General features: G+C 35.1%; 1 protein-coding gene across 2 annotated transcripts in view; it reads left to right on the top strand.

Moving 5' to 3' along the window:
* TRPM7 (transient receptor potential cation channel subfamily M member 7) overlaps positions 1-22975 on the top strand; it is a 102240-nt gene that overhangs the window by 57824 nt on the left and 21441 nt on the right. For both annotated transcript variants that reach the window (XM_045529156.1, XM_045529165.1), the window contains exons 21-28: positions 1581-1859; positions 8471-8645; positions 10788-10914; positions 12080-12264; positions 13597-13729; positions 14380-15095; positions 18223-18290; positions 22324-22420. In XM_045529156.1, coding sequence (XP_045385112.1) covers positions 1581-1859; positions 8471-8645; positions 10788-10914; positions 12080-12264; positions 13597-13729; positions 14380-15095; positions 18223-18290; positions 22324-22420 — 1780 coding nt within the window. The remainder of the gene's footprint in view (positions 1-1580; positions 1860-8470; positions 8646-10787; positions 10915-12079; positions 12265-13596; positions 13730-14379; positions 15096-18222; positions 18291-22323; positions 22421-22975) is intronic.

Raw genomic sequence — 22975 nt, 5'->3', positions numbered from 1 at the left:
AATGTTTATTTTTGCTATTCTAAAAATAATGGCACAAGAATAGAAATCAGTGAATGTATGCCATTTACTTTTTGACCATTACAAATATAATGATTTGTCTCAGAAACATATCCTAGATTTTTAAAATTTCCTCAACATTCATATTTATGTTCTCATAAAACCAGCCGATTGGGTAGGTAAATTATAAAAAGATATTTATTTTGCTCTTATATTGTACTGCCCACTAAAATGTGCTCTATTACCCACTGACTTGCCATTTAGATTTATATCCCTATGTCTTAAAGTACTCAGCTTCAGTTATACATTTTCTAACATCTTGATTTTGAAGAAAAAATATTTTTTTCTTAGGAATAATACACATGCATAAATACTTCTGAATTACTCCATGTCTCTTCTTTACATTTATGGAATACAAGAAATTGCAAAAATAATTAGAAGGCATTTTTACTTCCTTCCCACTTAGATATCATAAGAATTTATCTTATTAAAGAGCTTATTATGCATTTGAAATCCCTCTGAGTGCTGTGGTCTATATGTTTACGAAATCTGTTGTTTTAACAAAATATTTGAAAAAATTGATTTGTTAAATGATAAAAGCAAGTTGCAAAGCATTTTTAAAACTATATATTCATAACAGTTCTGCAAGGATTTATGAGATAGTAATAATAGTGGTTGCCTCTAATAGGAAGGGTAATTAATTAGCTAAGGGAGAAGCGTGAAAGAGAGGCTTTTCAGTGTTTGATACACTGTGATTTTTGAAGCTGTGAATGTATTACCATTCCTTCCAAAAGATATTTCTTTTTTTTTTTTTTTTTTTGAGACAGAGTCTCACTCTGTTGCTTGGGCTAGTGTGCCGTAGTGTCAGCCTAGCTCACAGCAACCTCAAACTCCTGGGCTCAAGCAATCCTCCTGCCTCAGCCTCCTGAGTAGCTGGGACTACAGGCATGTAGCACCATGCCCAGCTAGTTTTTTCTATATATTTTTAGTTGGGCCGCTAATTTCTTTCTATTTTTAGTAGAGACGGGTCTTGCTCTTGCTCAGGCTGGTATTGAACTCCTGACCTTGAGTGATCCACCCGCCTCGGCCTCCCAGAGTGCTAGGATTATAGGCATCAGCCACCACGCCTGGCCTTCCGAAAGATATTTCTAAAAATTCTTGTATTCAAGAGAAGAGGTATAGGTTTTAAATAAGTTAGATAAATACAGCTACTTAAACCACTGAGTTATTTACTTTCTGTGAAGAAGGCATCTTTGGGACATACTACCAGGATATCCAGGTGTTGCTTCAGTTGGAACTAAAACACTTTTCAAAAGTATTTTACTTCCCAGGTCTAGAGAACTGTGTTGTAATCTAAGATTTTCAGCTTTTTAATTGGATGGTCTTGTTTGGGCAGGCCATTTATTTATAAGAAGTATCGATCTCTGTTATCTTATTGTTTTGGTGATCAAATGACAAGATAACAGATTAAAAGCATTGTGAAGCATTAAAAGATATCTAAATTCTGTGATATAATTGAATGCTGTATATGTTTTAATAGGAAGAAATTGATTAAACCTTTTTTGTTCTTGTTAAACCTTTAGATCTTTATGTCTGAAGCTGGGAAAATAAACCAGAAGATTAAAGTATGGTTTAGTGATTACTTCAATATCAGCGATACAATTGCCATAATTTCTTTCTTCATTGGATTTGGACTAAGATTTGGAGCAAAATGGAACTTTGAAAATGCATATGCTAATCATGTTTTTGTAGCTGGAAGATTAATTTACTGTCTTAACATAATATTTTGGTATGTGCGTTTGCTAGATTTTCTAGCTGTAAATCAACAGGCAGGACCTTATGTAATGATGATTGGAAAAATGGTAAGTTGACAGATGTCTGGTAATACTCATGGGCTTATTGATAATTTTTTTCTTAAAAATCATAAAAATGTATTTTTAACATAGTTTTAATTAAACCAATGAATGTCGGTTATTTCATGTTTATTTTTCTCATATTCCATACTATCATTCCTTAAGAATATTTTGTTAACTTTTGAAGAAAAACATTTGATGCGATAAAGTTATGAAATTCATATTTTATTCATTTGTGTTATCTTGAAATGCTTTAATTTTTAAATGCCACTTACTAGTATTTGGCATCAGAATAAAAAATTCACACTTGTTAGCTTTAATTTTATATATTTGCATTCATACTGCTACTATCCTAAACCAATCCACCATTATCGGACACCTGTAGTAGTCTAGTAATCTGTTTCCTCACAACCACTCTGACCTATCTTCAATCTGTATTATAGCTAGAGTGATTATCTGAAAATGCAAATCTGAACATGTCACTTCCCCATCTTAAAATGTTTTATTATTGGTTTTGCATTGCTCCAACAGATTAGTGTGCTTAATTAAACCCACAGGCCCTGGCCTGTTTGGCTGTTGCTTGCTTGCCTGCCTGCCTGCCTCCCTCCCTCCCTCCCTCCCTCCCTTCCTTCTTTCCTTCCTTCCTTCCTTCCTTCTTTTCTTTTCTTTAACTTTTAATTTTGAGATAATGATAGATTCACATGTAGTTCTAAAAAGTAAAGAGATCCCATGTACCCTTTATCTTGTTTCCTCTAGTGGTAACATCTTCCTTGCTTTCCTTTTAAGCTTTGTCCGCATCATTCTTGATCTCTTATTTGTGCTCTAGTCACACAGGCCTTTTAAAATTTTCTTTAATACAGCCCCCTCCCCTGAGTACCATAGCTCATGTTCTTCCTTCTACCTGGAATGAAGCCCCCTCATCTGCATTTACACCCTTAGCTTTTTTGACTAATTTAACCTAAGTTTATCCTTCAGATCTCAGCCTCAACGTAATTTTTTTTTTCAGGGAGGCTTTTTTGGTCCTTTCTAGCTAGGTCAAGTTTATTTGATATGTACCCTTCTGGGACCCATGTTCCTTCCCTTCAGAATATTTATCTTTGTATATATAACTATAGTTTTTTAAAAGAATATATCAAACGAATCTAACCGTTTTAAATTACATTCTTATTGGATTATTTATCTTTTCTTCTAGACAGTAAACTCCTTAGAGTTGGAACCTTGTCTAGTTTTGGTCACCTTTATAGTTCTGGTACTTATCACAGTGCCTGTCACTAGATTCTCCTTAGTAAATAAATATTTGTTGGTTGGGTGGATAAAGCCATTATTAGAAGGAAAAAAAATAAAAAACATAAAAATGCCAGACATTCACTGATTTTGGTAGTTCTTTTGTTCAGATTTTTTCTTATTTTTATATTGTTAGCAACAGACTGTAAATTTTAAAAATTGTAGTTGTTCACCAAGTAGGGTTTTTTTGTGTTTTTTGTGTTTGTTTTGTTTTGTTTTTGAGACAGTCTCACTCTGTCACCTGGGCTAGAGTGCCGTGGCATAAGCCTAGCTCACAGCAACCTCAAATTCCTATGCTCAAGCAATCCTCCTGCCTCAACCTCCCAAGTAGCTGGGACCAGGTGCACACCACCATGCCTTGCTAATTTTTTCTATTTTTTTGTAGAGATAGGGTCTCTATTCTTGCTCAAGCTGGTCTCGAACTCCTGACCTGAAGGAATCATCCCACCTTGGCCTCCAGAGTGCTAGGATTACAGGCGTGAGCCACTGCACCCGGCCACCAAGTAGTTTTTACCGTTTATTATTCACTGCTATGCAAGATAGTACAGCAAACCTTAGAATGTTTCCTCTGAACTTTTTGAAACTACTTTACCAATTTTGTACTTTTTAAAAAAATCTTATAATGTAACTTGAGGAGTTTGTCCTATATAAAATATTTTTGGAAATAATATGGGATTTTATCTATCAATATAATTTATTGATTATATTAATGAATAGGGGATAGAGAGGTTCATGGAAAGGTGACATTCTGTGAGGGCTTTTTTTTTTTTTTTTAAGCAATGGGATGTGAGCTATTCTTTGAAAGCTTAAGATAGATATGAGTAAAAAGGCACAGCCTGACTGGAATTTCTCCTGTGATAAGGAGGAGTTAGTTGGCAATCAAATTGGATAGACAGTGTAGCCTGGGTTATATAGGACATTGAAAGATGGGAAATCTGAACTTTTTTAGAGAATAAAAATACAGGAAAACCATTGAAGAGGTACCCCCCCCCTCAAATTTGATTTTTCTTTTCCATAAGAGGAATAAGTTGGCATTTTCTTGCCCTTTCTTTTTTTTTTTTTTGAGACACAGTCTCGCGTTGTCGCCCGGGCTAGAGTGAGTGCCATGGCATCAGCCTAGCTCACAGCAACCTCAAACTCCTGGGCTTAAGCGATCCTACTGCCTCAGCCTCCCGAGTAGCTGGGGCTACAGGCATGCACCACCATGCCCAGCTAATTTTTTCTATATAGATTTTTAGCTGTCCAAATCATTTCTTTCTATTTTTGGTAGAGACGGGGTCTCACCCTTGCTCAGGCTGATCTCGAACTCCTGACCTCGAGCAATCCACCCGCCCCGGCCTCCCAGAGTGCTAGGATTACAGGCGTGAGCCACCGCGCCCGGCCGCCTTGCCCTTTCTTAATCATTCTAGAGTGACTGCAATGTATGGATATTGAAAGCAGCTAGTCAGATTGTTCATTAAAGTTTTCAACCAATGGGGGCAGTCTGAAAAAGTTGCACAAAAGTTTCTTATGCTCAACCACAACTTCTTGCACCCCCTTGTCCCATTATTAATGTTCTTTGTAAGATAATGCTAGCTAAACAAATACTATCTATGGTTTATGTCTTTAGGTAACTTTCCTCTCCTGTCTTTACTGATCCAGACTATTTTTTAAAAGTTACATCCAGAATGCCCAATCTTTTCCTTATATGATATTTTGCTCTTTTCCATAGGCTTATCTAAGTGGCAGGTTTTATTTTTATAAATCTAGATGTTAAGTTTAATGTGTAATTTTTTTGTATACTGAACTGAAAAATCTAAAATATATTGGACCTACTCCTGCCATGAATTTCTTTTGGTTTTCAGGGGTGAAAAAGGCAAAATTTATAATAGAGGTATTGTTTTTGTAAAAGTAACTTTTCCTTCCTTATCCTAAAATTTCTATTCATTCTAGAAAATGTTAGCAAATACACACAAACTGTCATTGAAAGACATTCACTATGAACAGTTTGATGTGTATTCCTTCTATCCTTCAAGACGTGAATGCATGTGTTATTTGTGTCAAACTTCACATGACATATAGTAGTTGTATCAAAATAGACATATATGCTGTTTCTCAATTGTTTTTAAATATCTGTTTCATTTTGATAAATATGAAAGTCTATTACTAGAGTTTCTGAAACTCCCTTAATCTTAGAAAATCGCCATCTTCCAAATTAAATCTATCTTCTGAGCAGTCCCACTAAACTCACAAAGATTATCTTTGCATCATGAAAACAGGTTTTTAAGTTTTCTAAATATAAAGTTTTGTCATTGTATTCGCTTTGTCCTACTACAAATTTCCCTTCCAGGAGAATGCGGCCTTTTCCTCCCAGTTAGGAATTACTGGTTTACTATTTGTCATATCAAGTACTCATTAATCATCCATTTGTCATTCTTATGGCATTTCAAGAAAGTGTGGGGAAGCTAAGGTTTTTTGGGAACAATTAGTTTGAGCCTAACTTTTTAGAATGCTAAAAGGCATACCAGCTCTTATTGCTTACCAGATTATTTAGTGACTTAGTGGTATCAGGTTAATGTAATGGTAGTGTAAATGGGAGGTGCAGGAAGTCCTGAAGTGAACAGCTATAATACAGGATGGAGATTAGACAAGTAGAGGGAGCCATGAGAAAGTAGAGCTATCTGGATTTCCATCTGACTCTTACTTCAGATCTACTTATTCTCCCATCCCAGTTATAGGGAGCTTGAATATTTCATTTTCTTCTTTATTTGTGATTTTCTTTAGAACCATCCTCTACCAACCAGTCATTTATCCCATCATTGTCTGTTTTTCTGTTAGTGCCATCTTTCCTTTACACCCCCTTCAAACCTTTCATAACGGTTAATGTTTAAATATTCTTTCTTTTATCTTTGTGTATCGTTTATATGCTAAGGGTTACACTAAGCTGGGGCTACAAAGATGGACAAGACATAGTGCAGATCCTCATGGAACTCAGTAATTGCATCTACAAGACAGACATATGAACAGATAGCTGTTGAAAAATATGGTAAACTATTGTGTGAAGACAGAGGAGCCCGTAGCTAATTCCGTCATGAAGGCTTTCACAAAGAATATGGCACTTCAAAAGAGTTTAGAAAATACATAGGGTTTTTTTTCCTGAGCGGGGAATTTCTCACCAGAGGAGACAGCTTTGAAAAGCTTGAAGATATAAAAAATTAAAAAAAAAGAAGTCTTCCTCACATTTTTATATCTTTATTAGAGATCAGACTAATGAAAATTACATAGTAAATGTTACACTTCTCCCACACATTCTGTATACATTACACATTCAAGCTAAGAATCCTCATTTTAGATACGAGTGAACTGAATATTTGAATATTTTAATTAAATTTAGATAAAGTATAAGGAAGGTTGTCAGGCTTTATGTGAGAAAGTCTGAAATCTAGAGATCTCTATGAATCATCAACTGTAGACCTTGAATAATTTTAGGTTATTTCACTACAGATTTGGGTTTTATTTTGAATATTTGACTTGGCTTTTTCTTTAAATACGGATAACTGTTTGTATTCCAGAGTATATAAAATAGCACAATAGTGTTTTAAAGAATTTTTTTGCCTTTTAAAATCTTTTAACCCAAGATTTTGTTTATTGAAAACATACCTTGTTTTAGTAATCCTCTCAAATGCAGTAATAATGCCTTTCAAATGAAAGCATTATTTGACCATTGTACAAATAAGAAAACTTAAATAAGAATCTTGGGAGGTGTTAGGACTCTGCAAGTCACAAAGACCCAACTATTAATATAAATTTAAAAGGGAAATTTATTAGCCCATCTAACAAAATTTAAAGATGAAGGATCAAGTCTAAACTCTTCATTTGAATTGACATTTTAAGACTCTCAGCTATTTGCACTTCTCTTTCTAATCTTATGCCTCCATAAAATTACTTCATTCAGCCTAGACTACTTATTTTCCCCTTACCTTTCATATCCTACCTTCCATTTCTTCTGTCACATGTTCATCTTAAAAATATATGAAAATGTTGTAATTTTTTAGATTGATTTATCATTAGAATATTATAGTTCACAGTAGTTTAAAGTACATATTTATTGTAAATGTAATCTCTTGATTTGCATGGGGTTTTTCTCCTCAGATTATTAATCATGAGTGAGTATTACATATTGCTAGAGTAAGAAAGCACTCGCTTTTTTAGGTGTAAATGTAGAGAACTTGTATACCTAAATAAGTAGTAGGACATAAAGTTTTATTTTAGCATTTTACTTAATTCTTTGAATTCCTACATAATTATGTCAAAATCCACATTGTGATTTAACAATGAAAATTATTTTTCAATGACTTAGTAGATTCTAACCCAATTAGGCTCTTTTTCAATTTTATTGAAACTGAAGAATTAAAAAGTAACTGACTTGCAAAAGTAGTTGTTATCCAGACATCAGTATCATTTATTTTTTGAACACCCATACTAATAATTTAGTTTGTTGTTGTTTGGCTCCTTAGAGGTTTTCACATCACAGGACAAGGTACTGTGGTAGGGTTCAGGATAGGTGGGAAATACTCCCTTTTTTTGTGAAGTGGGCAAAGGACAATTATCAAAGGCAAGATGGGAAGGAAGTCTGTGCCCTCCATTATAAGAACAGAGAAGCTTTAGGAAAGATCACTTGTGGAAATTGATTCCCTGATGTCTGCCCATGTGTCTATACTTTTTGAAAATCTTCATGGATTCCAGAGATAGGCAGACTTCAGTTTGAACCAGTGATATAGTTCATTATATAGATAAAGATGCCCATGACTCGCCTAGCTTCATAGATCAGTTTTTAAATATACTCTTGATGTTAAGGTTATGTAGTGATGACATTTTTCTATAAGCTATTATTAGGAATAAAAAGAATAGCCAGGTACAGTGGCTAATGTCTGTAATCCCAGCACTTTGGGAAGCCAGGGTGGAAAGATTGCTTGAGACCAAGAGTTCGAGACTAACTTGGACAACATGATGAGACCCTGTCTCTACCAAAAACAAAAAAAAACACACAAAAAAAGTTGCTGTGGTGGTGTACACCTGTTCACCTGTAGGCCTAGCTACTTGGGAGGCTGAGGCAGGAGGATCACTTGAACCCAGGAGATTGAGGTTACAGTGAGCTACTATCTTGCCACTGTACTCTAGCCTGGGTGACAGCAAGATCCTGTCTCTAAAAAAAAAAAAAAGAAAGAAAAAAGGAATAAAAAGAAACTCAGAGATTCTAATTATTTATTTATTAGAATATTAGAAACATTTTAAGATGAAAATTTGTCATAGTGTTTAAATTTCCTTGTACTTTAACAGTGTTCTTTTTTTAACAGGTGGCCAATATGTTCTACATTGTAGTGATTATGGCTCTCGTATTACTTAGTTTTGGTGTTCCCAGAAAAGCAATACTTTATCCTCATGAAGCACCATCTTGGACTCTTGCTAAAGATATAGTTTTTCATCCATACTGGATGATTTTTGGTGAAGTTTATGCATATGAAATTGATGGTAAGTATTTTATATTAACAAATTCATCTTTTGGTTATCTTGTGTTTTAAAGTCAGTATTGCATTTCTGTAATATTGCATGTTTTCAGAAGTCAAACTGTTACCAACCTAGGGCCCCCACAAAGGCATTGTTTAACTTTAGAAGTAACATAAAATGTAATGGGAAAAAAAAGTATTTTAGAATTTTTTTAGCTACAAGTAATGAAAATCAGTTTTAAATTGGCTTACCTGATGAGGACATTTATTAGTTCATATAATGAAGTTCAGAGGTAGAGTGGTCTTTAGAGTTGGTTAATTAATAGCTAAGGATCCTTATTCTTTTTCATCCCACTACTCTGTAGTCATGATATCTCATTCATACAGGTGTCCCTTACAAGACTGTCACTAGCAGCAGGAGGAAAGAGACACTTCATCCACAGTTCTCTTCAGAGGAAAAAAGTTTCTTTCACAGAAATCCTGTTTAACCTGTCCTTTCATCTCATTAACTCAAGTTGGTTTCAGCTTGCCTGTCTCTGAAGTAGTTACAGGCAAGGGGGATGGGATTACCAATATTAGCTTAGACCAGTCAGGGTGGATTGGGTATTGAGGAATCAAACACAATGTTAATGACAAAAATAGTGATCCTGTGTGAATCTTGAAGAGTTTACAACATCTTGATTTTTCAGGGAATGACAGATTGTCAAGGCTGCTATAGAAATTTGTGAGCACATTCTTTGGATAAGCTAATCAATGTGATAACTCCCACCTACTCAACCCCATTTGTAAAGAGAATATTAAGTCTGTTGCACAATTTTGTTACTATTCATATTTTGGCTCTTTATGTATAGTCTTAGTTAATAAACCTAGATAACTTGTGAATATAGACCATGCTGTCAGCTTTCAAAGATACTTCTCTACTGACCTCAACATCTGAGATTACAGAATCTTTATTTTATTAGTTCTCTCTCTCTCTTAGTCTTTCTTCTTTCTTCTCTCTTCCCTCCCCACTGTGTTGCTGCCTCCCGACCTGTTTATGGGTGATAAGGTTAAGGGCTGTCCATGTAGTGAGAAGATTGTAGTCTGGTTGGTGGGTGGCCACACAGAAGATTGTGGTCATGAGTTGTTCTCAGATGGTGGTTAAAATAGTGGTGTTTTACCAGCCTGGTCAGATTTTGTGTTTATTGGCTTCCTGGTCAGTGTCATGTCCAGGTTTTCAATTGTCTGCTGTGTTTCTCATGATGTGGCTCTAGTTGTCTAGTTGTTATAAAGCACTGGATATAGTTTTTTAGTTTCCTGTGTTCTCTTTTTTTGATATTTGCTTCCAAAAACTAATACGAATAGAATGGAAATAGATTCATAAAATTATTTAAGGGTGAAAGGACCTTACCATCAATTTGTCTGTAAAACCAGTTAAAGCAACAGTACAGCCATTATCAGAATTCATTATGAGTTTGCTAATTTTTAAAACAATTAGCAAACACGAAGTGCTAAGTGTACTATAAATATTTATATAGAGTATGTCACTAATTCATGAATATTTAATTCCAATCCTTGACCTACCCAAGTTAGTTTTACTTTATTCCTTATAACTGGTGGGCGTTAAAGCCTCTTCCTTCCTTATTTGTATTCAGCTATGTTCTGGCTTTAGGAATGGTCTTAAGTGTAGGGGTAATGAAAAGCAAGGAATTCAAATCTAATCACTGTATAATTGAGAGGCACTTCAATCTAGCTAGTCTTTCAACCTTCTTTTGTGAGTAATATAAGCTCAGTAATGTTTGTAAATTTACAGGGTTTGCTATGACTCTTAGGGTTCAGATATTTTTATTACAGAAATGTTATAGTATGACTGATCTAGAAATTTTGCCCTCCTTAACGCTTCTCAGGCTAATCCCTGCCTTGAAGGTAAACACAACACCTAAATATACTTCCCTTGTCTGGACTAGAGTGATAGAACAGATAGTACCCATCATTCCTCACAAAATCCTTTGTGTTGGAATACTTTTGAGCTGGAGTTCCCATGGCTGCCTGTCCAGAGACTTTTGCTGTAATCTGTGCAACAGATTTATAAATAATCAAAACTTTAAGTAAATTCAACAAGCATAAACACTGATTAATAGCAGTTACTGGTGAATTACTATAAAATTTTTTGTTTTTCTTTCCAAAGTGTGTGCAAAGGATTCCTCTCTTACTGACATCTGTGGTCCTGGGACATGGTTGACTCCATTTCTTCAAGCAGTCTACCTCTTTGTACAGTATATCATTATGGTTAATCTCCTTATTGCATTTTTCAAGTAAGAATTTTATTTAATTGCTTATTATAATGAGATCAATTAATATACAGTTCTCATTTTGAAGGAAATATATACAGAATTTAAAATCTAAAAATGTATTGAGGTTTAAACTACTAAAATTGTGTTTGAAAAATTACAAGTAAGAAGACATGCTTTTTCAAATCAGATGAGTTCTGAATTTTAGGCTTTATTATCTTTCAACATGCAGTTATTAAATAAATTTAATCTTTATCTGGGATTTTCCCTATGTTGTCAGGGAATACACATTTGATACAGAAAACAGGAAGGCAAATAGAACACTCATCAATAATCCCACTTTCACTATATTTTTATATATCTTTCTATAATTTTTATGAATATAAACCATTTTTACAAAAATAGTATTCTTATATTTTATGGACTGTTTTTAAAACATCATGAACATTACCCCAAATCAATAAATACCCCTCTCCAATCTTTTTTTGAGACAGTCTCGTTCTGTTGCCCCGGCTAGAGTGCACTAGTGTTATCATAGCTCACTGCAACCTCAAACTCCTAGGCTCAAGCAGTCCTCCTGCCTCAGCCTCCTGAAATGCCTACCTATTATTCCATGAGACCATAATTTTTCAAGCCAATATGTCATTGCACAATTAGATTGTAATTTTTACTCCCAAACACCACATTGTGACTAAATCTTTGAACAATACTTAAGTATTTCCTTAGAATGTTTTCCTAATGTAGAACTGTTTGGTATATGTACTTTTAGGGCTTTTTGCATTTAACTCAAAATAGGCCTGTGCCCTGAACCCCTTGCCTACACTAGGTATTTTTTTAATGGCTGCCAATTTGATAGTATATAAAAAGATTTCGTTTTTATTTGTACTTATTCTGTCATTACTAATATTGACTGTTTTGTTATGTTTTACTCATTTATATATAACTTTTTTAAATCATAAAATCATTTTTTCTGCCCATTTTGGGGGAAGTTGCTATTAAGGTCTTCAACAATATCCCCTTTTTTGCCTTATAATTCTTGCATGTATTTTTTCCAGTTCTGTTTTCTTTTAGTCTTGTTTATGGAAGGGTACTCTTTTGATCCTTATTTAATACAGAATTCAATAAAATATTTAGTATTTAAAACTTTAAGATATGATTAGTTAAGTTTGTTTTTTATTTATTATTCTAGTAATGTGTATTTACAAGTGAAGGCAATTTCCAATATTGTATGGAAGTACCAGCGCTACCATTTTATCATGGCTTATCATGAGAAACCAGTTCTGCCTCCTCCACTTATCATTCTTAGCCATATAGTTTCTCTGTTTTGCTGCATATGTAAAAGAAGAAAGAAAGATAAGACTTCCAATGGACCAAGTAAGTAAAATATATTAAGGCAAATGTTATTTTATCACTTCTCAGTATTAAACTGAAGGCTGTGTATTGATTTTATTCAGAAGATTTAGTTGGTTAATGTTATTATAAAGGCTTTTGTTAAATTTGTCTAAACATAAAGGAATTTTTTTTTTTTTTGAGACAGAGTCTCACTCTTGTCGCTCTGGCTAGAATGCTGTGCCATCACCATAGCTTGCTACAACCGCCACCTCCTGGGTTCAAACAATCCTCCTGCCTCAGCCTCCCAAGTAGCTGGGACTACAGGCACATGCCACCATGCCTGGCTAATTTGTCTATTTTCAGTAGAGATGAGGTGTCATTCTTGCTCAGGCTGCACTCCATCTCCCGACCTGAAGCTATCCTCCTGCCTCAGCCTCCCAGAGTGCTAGGATTACAAGCGTGAGCCACTGTACCTGGGCCATAAAGGAATTTTTAAGTATAATACGATATCAATAAAAGTAGATTTAGTATTAAACTTCTTTTTGGGAATGGCATCTCAGTTTGTCTTTGTTAAAATGGTAACTCTTTTTGCCATGATACAAACCATTTTTGCTGTTCTGTAAACTGTAACAGTTTTAGGCCAGGCGTGATGGCTCATGCCTCTAATGCTAGCACTCTGGGAGGCCGAAGAAGGGTGGAATCGTCAGGAGTTGGAGACCAGCCTGAGCAAGAGCAAGACCCCGTCTCTACTAAAAAAAATAGAAAGAAATTAGCTGGACAACTAAATATACATATATATATACATATATAAAATTAGCCGGGCATGGTGGCACGTGCCTGTAGTCCCAGCTACTGGAGAGGCTCAGGCAGTAGGATTGCTTGAGCCCAGGAGTTTGAGGTTGCTGTGAGCTAGGCTGACGCCATGGCACTCTAGTCTGGGCAACAGAATGAGACTCTGTCTCAAAAAGAAAAACAATAACAGTTTTAGTACATTCTGTATAGTACATGAGATTAATCACCATGTTAAGTTGTGCTTAAAATTTTACAGTGGCTTTCTGTTCTACCAAATAAGTTCTTAAATTCCTCTGACCAGATATGTGAGAGAGAAATATGAGAGAGATGGGGAGGACTGTTGTATAAGGAAAGGAAACTAGAAGAGGAGAAAGTACGTAAAAGTATTTTGTTGACATCACACTGCAAGTAGAAAAAACAAAGATACTTCACTAGTGCTTTAGAAGCAAAACAGTAAAAAGAAAAAAAGTTCAGATGATGCGTATTGTCTTACAAACCCTGAGTAATTGACAAGATGTATGAGCTAAAGTTTAATAGCTTGTTAGCTCTTTGCTGATTTTTTTTTTCCTTTCCCTGCCTTAGAACTTTTCCTAACAGAAGAAGATCAAAAGAAACTTCATGATTTTGAAGAGCAGTGTGTTGAGATGTATTTTAATGAAAAAGACGACAAATTCCATTCTGGAAGTGAAGAGAGAATCCGTGTCACTTTTGAAAGGTTCTGAAGCCTTTTAGTTAAAACTGATTACATGTCAAAATGGGATCTCTTAGTTATGTCTCTTATACCTGGTCATTGTTCAGTTTGTTTTGTAAAATGAATAAGTTATAGTTTTACATTATATATTGGGAAGACAGTTCAAGTCTTCTAACATTTTGTGTAAGTCAGTAAGTCAGTCTCTTATTTTTTGACCCTAGTTACAGAAGATGAAAGAGTTAATGTTCTTTACTATTTGGAGGGAAAAAGTAAAACTATCCTCACTATTTTAAAGCATTTCTTTCTTTCCGTTGGCTTTGCTACATTCTGGAAGCATATGGTGTTTGTGTAGTTACAGTAAGGGTAATAGTGGTAGTTCTATGTATATGTAGCTATATACACATTTTTTGTGTTACTTTGATGTGGGGAAATATGAATAAACCGTGGAACAAAAGTGTTTTTTGAAATCTTACATTTTAGTATGATAGGATTAGCACTGGATCCTTTTTAAACATAAGGTATGTTTTGTATAAATAAATAACCATACCTTATTTTATATCTTGTTTGAGTGCATGTAAAATTTTTTCTTTCTTTACCATTATTATTTGAGACTACAAAAAAGAATTTCTGCTTTAATTTTTAACGTTTATAAAAAGCCTGTTTCTCCCCTACAGAGTGGAGCAGATGTGCATTCAGATTAAAGAAGTTGGAGATCGTGTCAACTACATAAAAAGATCATTACAGTCATTAGATTCTCAAATTGGCCATTTGCAAGATCTTTCAGCCCTCACTGTAGATACATTAAAAACACTCACTGCCCAGAAAGCTTCAGAAGCTAGCAAAGTTCACAATGAAATCACACGAGAATTGAGCATTTCCAAACATTTGGCTCAAAACCTTATTGATGATGGTCCTGTAAGACCTTCTGTATGGAAAAAGCATAGTGTCGTAAATACACTTAGCTCCTCTCTTCCTCAAGGTGAACTTGAAAGTAATAATCCTTTTCTTTGCAATATTTTTATGAAAGATGACAAAGATCCCCAAAGTAACATATTTGGTCAAGATTTATCTATAATACCCCAGAGAAAGGAATTTAATTTTCCAGAGGCTGGTTCCTCTTCTGGTGCCTTATTCCCAAGTGCTGTTTCTCCTCCAGAACTGCGACAGAGACTACATGGGGTAGAACTCTTAAAAGTATTTAATAAAAATAAAAAATTAGGCAGTTCATCTAATAGCATACCACATCTATCATCCCCACCAACCAAATTTTTTGTTAGTACACCATCCCAGCCAAGTTGCAAAAGCCACTTGGAAACTGTAACCAAAGATCAAGAAACTGTTTGTTCTAAAGCTGCAGAAGGAGATAATATAGAATTTGGCGCATTTGTAGGTAAGTTTGGCAACCTGGTACTTATTTTTATATCAATATTAGTTACTTTTCACCTTAGAAATAAAAATTATCATCTTAAAAAGAAAAATAGGCTGGGCGCGGTGGCTCACGCCTGTAATCCTAGCCCTCTGGGAGGCCGAGGCGGGTGGATCACTCGAGGTCAGGAGTTCGAGACCAGCCTGAGCAAGACCCCGTCTCTACTAAAAATAGAAAGAAATTATCTGGCCAACTAAAAATATATATAGAAAAAATTAGCCGGGCATGGTGGCACATGCCTGTAGTCCCAGCTACTCGGGAGGCTGAGGCAGTAGGATCGCTTAAGCCCAGGAGTTTGAGGTTGCTGAGCTAGGCTGACGCCACGGCACTCACTCTAGCCAGGGCAACAAAGTGAGACTCTGTCTCAAAAAAAAAAAAAAGAAAAATAATTAGTAAAAACATGTACTGTGTTACAAGTGGCCTTATAGAATATAGTTCTAAATATTTTTTTGTTTTTTGGTCCTGATCTTGGCATGGAAGTTCTAAAATTTTTAAAGGAAATCAAATGTGGGGGAAATAGATTGAATTGGGCTGGAAGGGTTATGTTGGCACATACCTCTTTGATGCAATTTACTATAATAACAATTGTATGGAAACTTATTTGGGCTCTGTCTTTTGAATATGAGTATCTTCAATTGAATTTGATCAACTCCTATTGAAAGAACCTTGAGTGATTCTTAAGTGTTAGGTACTTGGAGAACAATAGGAAAGTATAGGGAGGTTAGAGACAACTGGCAAAAGGCAGTGCCTTATATATAGAATAACCATATAATTTTCATCCAAACCAGGACACTTTGAGAGTGAAGGGTGCACTACTCTTAATGACATTAGGACAATAGGAATTCGAGGAATATTCTTGGAAAATGTATATTTATGGTCTACCCACATATATACAGAGTGGGGAGTGTTTCAGAAAGAAATTATTCTTTTTTTTTTTGAGACAGAGTGTCACTCTGTTGCCCAGGCTAGAGTGCCGTGGCATCAGCCTAGTTCACAGCAACCTCAAACTCCTGGGCTCAAGCAATCCTCCTGCCTCAGCCTCCCAAGTAGCTGGGACTATAGGCATGCACCACCATGCCCAGCTAATGTTTTCTGTTTTTTTCGTTGCCCAGCTAATTTTTTCTAATTTTTGTAGAGACAAAGTCTCGCTCTTGCTCAGGCTGGTCTTGAACTCCTGAGCCATCCTCCCGCCTCAGCTTCCCAGAGTGCTAGGATTACAGGTGGGCACCACCGTGCCCGGCCCTGATTTATTCTTCTACCTATGATAGCTTAAATAGGATAAGAACAGAAATAAATATTTATTTTCATAATAATACATTAATGATCTTAGTGAAAACTGTTTCAGTCAAAGAAGTAATGGAGGAGAAGCCAGATTATAGTGAAATAAAGTACGAATGGGAGAAGAGAATGTAATGGAAATAACTGGGGTTGACTCTTTGAAAAGATTGGCAGTGAAGGCAAACAGAAAGTGGCAGTGAAGGCAAACAGAAAGAAATAACTAATATTGTGAGTTTGTTTGTTTTGGGTGTTTTATTTGTTTTTAGTGGTGGTAGAGACTAAAGCATATTTAAATGTTCTACAGTATGTCATGTGGAAGCAATAGGTGAAAAGGGAAAGCTTTATAAGGCTGCCTAAATAGCCTCTAGCTAAATCCCTACTATTTGGGAGAATATGGCTTTCTAATAATCTCCTGTTACATTATTAAAGATTAAAATACTTAACAAAGAATTCTTGGCAACAACTTGGGTTGCCTGTGAGCATACCCAGAATGTTCTGAAGTATAAATGAGACCCCCTCTGCCTCTTCTGGTTTGAATTTTTCCATTGGGTGGCTTCCTAACCTTGTCTTTTTTTTGTTTGTTTGTTTGTTTGTTTGTTTTTGTGAGAAACAGAGTCTCACTCTGTTGCCCTGGCTAGAGTGCAGTGGTGTCATCGTAGCTCTCTACAACCTCAAACTCCTGGGCTTAAGTGATCCTCCTGCCTCAGTCTCCCGAGTAACTGGGACTACAGGCATGGGCCACGATGCCCAACTAATTAGTTTTCTAGTTTTAGTAGAGACAGGGTCTCATTCTTGCTCAGGCTTGTCTCGAACTCCGGAGCTCAAGCAGTCCTCCTGCCTCAGCCTCCCAGAGTGCTAGGATTACAGGCGTGATCCATTGCACCCAGCCCCTAACCTTGTCTTTAACACACTTGTTCTTGCCTTCCCAGTCTAGAAATTACCTAGTCATAGAACATGGATAGAGATTGTTCAGAGAATATGTTAAGAAGCCCATGTAAAATCTCCTCATTAGGCTGTCCTAGCAAGTTATCTAGGTATGCTGATAGCGACATGCTGATATCTACTGCTAGGCTATGTGGAATACACTGTGGATTTATAGATATATAACTTTTTGTATATCAAATCTATCCCAATTTATTTTTATTTACTTTTTTAGAGATAAGGTCTCTCTCTGTTTCCCAGGCTGGAGTGCAGTGGCATGCTCACACCCACTGCAATCTTGTGAACTTCTGAGCTCAGGCAATCCTCATACCTCAGCCTCTCGAGTAGCTGGGACTATGTGGATAATGATTTTTCTATTTTTAGTAGAGACAGGGTCTAGCTCTTGCTCAGGCTGGTCACAAACTCTTGAGCTCAAGCAATCCTCCTGCCTTAGCCTCCCAAAGTGCTAGGATTATAGGTATGAGCTACTGTGCCTGGCATTTTAGCTTATTTATTAATGTATTACCAGTGGGGCGATAATTATATATGTACATAATGCTTTTATATTTTATTAGTAGTAGTTAAAATGATTGTTCCTCCTTTTCCTTTTAAATTTCAAGCTGTGCATTCATATCATGTATTGGATTCACTTGTAAGGCCTTTAGCTTTTTGCTTTTACTGTAAGCCGAATTGCTAATCTTCACCAGCTTCTTGTAAAATATTTTCAGTTTTATTTATCAGAAGAGATAAAGGAGACAGTGCAAAGCCATCAAAACCACTTGAAAAACAACATAAATCATGCTTTTATAGACTTTAACTGATGCCGTTATTTTGACAGATAAGGAAAAACAAAAATTTTTCATTGCAGTCTTTTTGTTTGTTTCTGTTAAAGGACACAGAGATAGCATGGATATACAGAGGTTTAAACAAACTTCAAACAAAATAAAAGAAATACTATCTGTAAGTAAATCCTTATTATAACAGTACAATTGAGTTTTATTTTACTATTTTGGTTAATTTAGTTCAAAATCAGCTTAAACATTTTTTCAGTAAAAATATAGTTTTAGCAGAAACCATCATCAACGTGATAATACCAAATATTTGAAGCTGTTCCCAATTTGAAAAAAAACAATGAGGAACGTGAAAAAATGTACAGCTAGCCTGCATTTTTTATTAACTGAGAAAATATCACCTATTTAGCATTTCTCTTTTTAAAAATGCTTCTTTCTATATGCTTTCCATTGACCAAATATTTACTGAGCTCAACTCTTTTCCCAGGTCCAAAAGTTTATTAGAACATGACCTGGCTAGAGTACAGTGGTGTCATCGTAGCTCTCTACAACCTCAAACTCCTGGGCTTAAGTGATCCTCCTGCCTCAGTCTCCAGAGTAACGGGGACTACAGGCATGGGCCACGATGCCCAGCTAATTATCTTTCTAGTTTTAGTAGAGACAGGGTCTCATTCTTGCTCTCATTCTGACTCTTCAGAAACCTGTCAAGTCGGGCAGTAAAAAGCTGGGTATCATGTGAAAAGTGCAAGATATTCAATAAGTGTTTGTTAAATAAGTTTTAAAATATATAGAACTGGCAAAAATATTATGTTTCCTGCCTGAAAATTAGTTTTTATTTCTTAAATATTGCTTTCAAAATTTACCTGTGGCTATTTAGAGCATTAAGGGTAATAATGTTAGTAGCTACACCAAAATGATTAAGAGGACTTACATTGTGGAAATAATCAAGTGACAAATACAATAAAAACAAGAGTTTTCCTAAAGCTAAACCAAGGTAATAATAATGACTTATGAAGAGTTTACATGAATGATTGCTTCTCATATGATCTAAAGTTAATTTTGTAATTGCTGTCAGGCCCATATTACTTACTACCCTATGTATAAAAGTCTGACTTAAATGCATTTTGATATTTATACTACAAATGTTAGCATTTGTATTTTTAATTGCATATATTTTGATTAAAGTATTGTATTAAATTGACTAACTTAGTTTAATGTCTGTTAACTAGATATAGTTGGAATTTAATTGGTGAATATATGCAAATTGAGAGGTAATGATTACAGGTTTTTTTTTTCCTTTCTGTATTTGCCTTTAAGTTTGAAAATAGTTGCATAATTTTCTTACCTCAAATGATGTAAGAAACACAATTACAGAGTATACAGAGATGCCTAAATACAAGGTAAAATCGCTTTAGTATATGCAGGAGTCAGAAAGTCAGCTTAAAATATACATATACCTTTAGATGGAGGAAGTAGATACAGGTTCAGTGGACCTGTCATCCCTGTAAGACCGTAATTTGCAGTGTTTTCTAACCATTTTAATGGTGGCATACCTGACTTAGAAGGAGAGAGCAAAACAAATTGGTTGAGTGCAATTAATTAGTCTTAGCTAATATATAATGATGAAAAGAGAAAGAAAGGAATGAGAAAAAGGGATAAGAACAACAGACTGCTTTCTGCCAAAGTTGGTTTTATAATTATTGTAATGTGAGCCGTGATATATCTATATTCCATATAGGGTTTTTCTTGAATAGGTTTTAACTGAAATGGATTTTATAGGTAAATGAAGTATTCTCTGGACCTTTGTAAGTTTTAGTAAAGCTGTTTATAATCTAGAATTATTTAAATTTAGTAAAACTTCTTATCACATTTTCTTTTTCCTATATGCAAATTATTATTGCATTATCACATTCTAGTGGCATCATTTTGCTGTTGTGAAGGATTTGATATATGTAAGAAATAAAGTTTGGGACAAATGGGCATTTTTAATGGTAAAAGGTAAAGCATCAGGGTTTTCCCACAGATTTCACCTTTTACAGGTGAACTTAAAAGAGAAATGTGCTAAAAATTTTTAAATGGGCAGGTAACTTCCTGTTAAAAAGAAGAAATTGCAAGTTTTTGTGAGTGAGCAGAAAAGTAGTGGCTATGTTTTGAATTAAACAATTTTGAATAATTTATTTAGAGGAGAATAATTCAAACTGTAATAATAAAATAATGAGCTCTAACTGATGGTCAGAGACTCTGAGATTTTGACCTTTTGTAGGTTATATACCCCTTTGAAAATCTAATGAAAACTACAGAGGCCAGGCACAATGGCTCACGCCTGTAACCCTAGCACTCTGGGAGGCCAAAGTGGGAGGATCACTTGAGCTCAGGAGTTCAAGACCAGCCTAAGCAAGAGTGAGACTCCGTCTCTACTAAAAATAGAAAAAATTAGCCAGGTGTGGTGGCGTGTGCCTGTAGTCTCAGCTACCTGGGAGACTGAAGCAGAAGGATTGCTTGCGCCCAGGAGTTTGAGATTGCAATGAGCTACGATGATGCCACTGCACTTCCACCCAGGGTGACAGAGTGAGACTCTGTCTCAAAAAAAAAACCAAAAACAAAAACTGCAGACCCTCTTCCTAGAAAAATGTACATAGGCAAAATTTTTCTATTGAGATAGATTTTCACAAATTCCTTGAAACCCAGGTTAGAATTCCTGTCTTAGATGGTTCTATGAAACTGATATGCATCCAAGAGTATATACCAAGGAAAGTACTTAAAACAAAGCAAACAAGAAATAGCTTGAACTGGTTCCAGGAGAATCAACTAAAATCAGACAGGGAACTAGAGTCTGCTTTGTGACTACAGGAAAAGGGTCAGCATGGCTATATAAATCAGCTGTAATGTGACGAGCCTGGAGCAGCAAAGCCAGAAAAGCTTAATTCCTTGAGATGTAAGTTAATTTAATGAAAGTACTAGTATATTGAAGTAGTTACATTTTGAAACCCATTGTTTTGAGGGGTGGTAGAGGTCTGGAAATATTTTAAAGTAGTATAATAATGTGACCTGTTCATAGCTGAGAAGATAAAACAAATGTGAAAGTGTCAGATCTTCCCCAGGCTGTTCAATGTAATTCATTAGTTCATTTGGAAAAATAAACAGGTAAAAAAAGAAAATGAGAGAGAATTAGCTATTAAATAGTAAAATATTAAGTAGCCGGAACAGTTGATTCGTGAACATTTAGGGAAACATTTCAACTGACCTAGAAATAACCCTTCTACAAGTAAGAATGTAACAAAGGGGTAGATCAGAGATTCATGAAGAAGGGAATGCTTTTTGTTTTTTCTTTTTTTCTTTTATCTTTTTTTGAAGATGGGGGTCTCACTTTTGCTCAGGCTGGTCTCTAACTCCTGAGCACAAGCAATCCTCCTGCCTTGGCCTCCCAGAGTGCGAGGATTACAGATGTGAACCACAATTCCCGGCCGAAAGGAAATGCTTTGTCAGTAAATACAGACTGGACAATTGGGTAGAAATTTGGAAAAGTCTGTTTATGTTCTCATATCACTTGATAAGCTTGGATAAATTCAAGTGAATGTAAAAATTTAAATCATTGAAAATTTTAAGAAAATAGAAATGTGTATTAAGCCAGCAAGGCTTCTAAATGTATAAATAATAGAAAGTATTAATGGAAGATGTAAAGAGATTTAAGTAACTAAAAAAATTAAGCATAGATAAATTAAAACAAATTAGAAAAAAATGATATTTGATAATCATCAGAGTTATTTTTATTATATAAATAGTTCATACAAATCAATAAGTTACCAAGATCCCCAAAAGGAAATAGCACCCTCCCCCCAATCGATATTATAGGTGTGTCAGTGTATGTATAAGACAGTAGCTTTGGGGGAGAATGAATTGATAATGTTTTATTTTTTTTTTCCCCATGGTTTCCTATATTTTTCCAAATTTTTTTGTGAACTTGTATTTCTGTGAAAAAGGATTCATTCATATGGATTTATGAACAATAAGCAAGTATGGTGTTTTGTTGCAGTTTTTGAGATTGACATTGAAGAAAATAACCATAATCTGTAATATACCCTTTGGCATCCAGGTGGAATAAAGCATATTGAGCTAAATATTAAGGGACGCTTATACTACTTAGAGCAATGGCTTGAAATTCAGTTCGTTTGTTTAAAAATTAGGCCTATGTATATTTGCAGAGTGATACTGCTTCTGAAAACACTTTGAAACACATGAGTTCTCATGCTGGATTTACCGAGTGTCACAAAACTTCTGTTCCTCTTCATTCAGAACAAGGTGAGTATTTTGACTGTATGAATTCTATTACCAAACATAGTCATTTAAACTTTAAATGTATCTTATGTTTGGCAAACACCTGAGCAGTAAATGGTCCAGTAGTTAGAAGATGAAGATTCTAGTCCATCATTGTTACTCTAACCTTAAATAAGTCATGTAATTCCTAACGTATATTAGAATGTTGTATTAAAATATTTTTTACAGCAGTCCACAAGATGAAATATAAAGATTTGCTTTTTATAACTCTGCTAATTTTATTTTATATTATTTCATCTTACTATTTTTAATTTTTTAATTTTTATTTTTTAAGCACCACATGTATTCACCATCAGATTGGTTTCACTGATCATCACCTAAGAGCACATTTAAGAAAAACATTAATCAGGTGTCGGGCAGATATTGGGGAGGAGGGGATGAGTGTATACATACATAATGAGTGCAGTACACACACCATCTAGGGGATGGACACGCTTGAAGCTCTGAGAGGGGGGAGGGCAATATACGTAACCTAAACTTTTGTACCCCCATAATATGCTGAAATATCTCCGTCACCCT

This window comes from Lemur catta, chromosome 1 (genome assembly GCF_020740605.2).
Source record: "Lemur catta isolate mLemCat1 chromosome 1, mLemCat1.pri, whole genome shotgun sequence".
In the NCBI taxonomy this organism is placed as follows: Eukaryota; Metazoa; Chordata; class Mammalia; order Primates; family Lemuridae; genus Lemur; species Lemur catta.
Note: the sequence above shows the minus strand (reverse complement) of the source record. Positions and strands in the feature narration are given on the sequence as shown.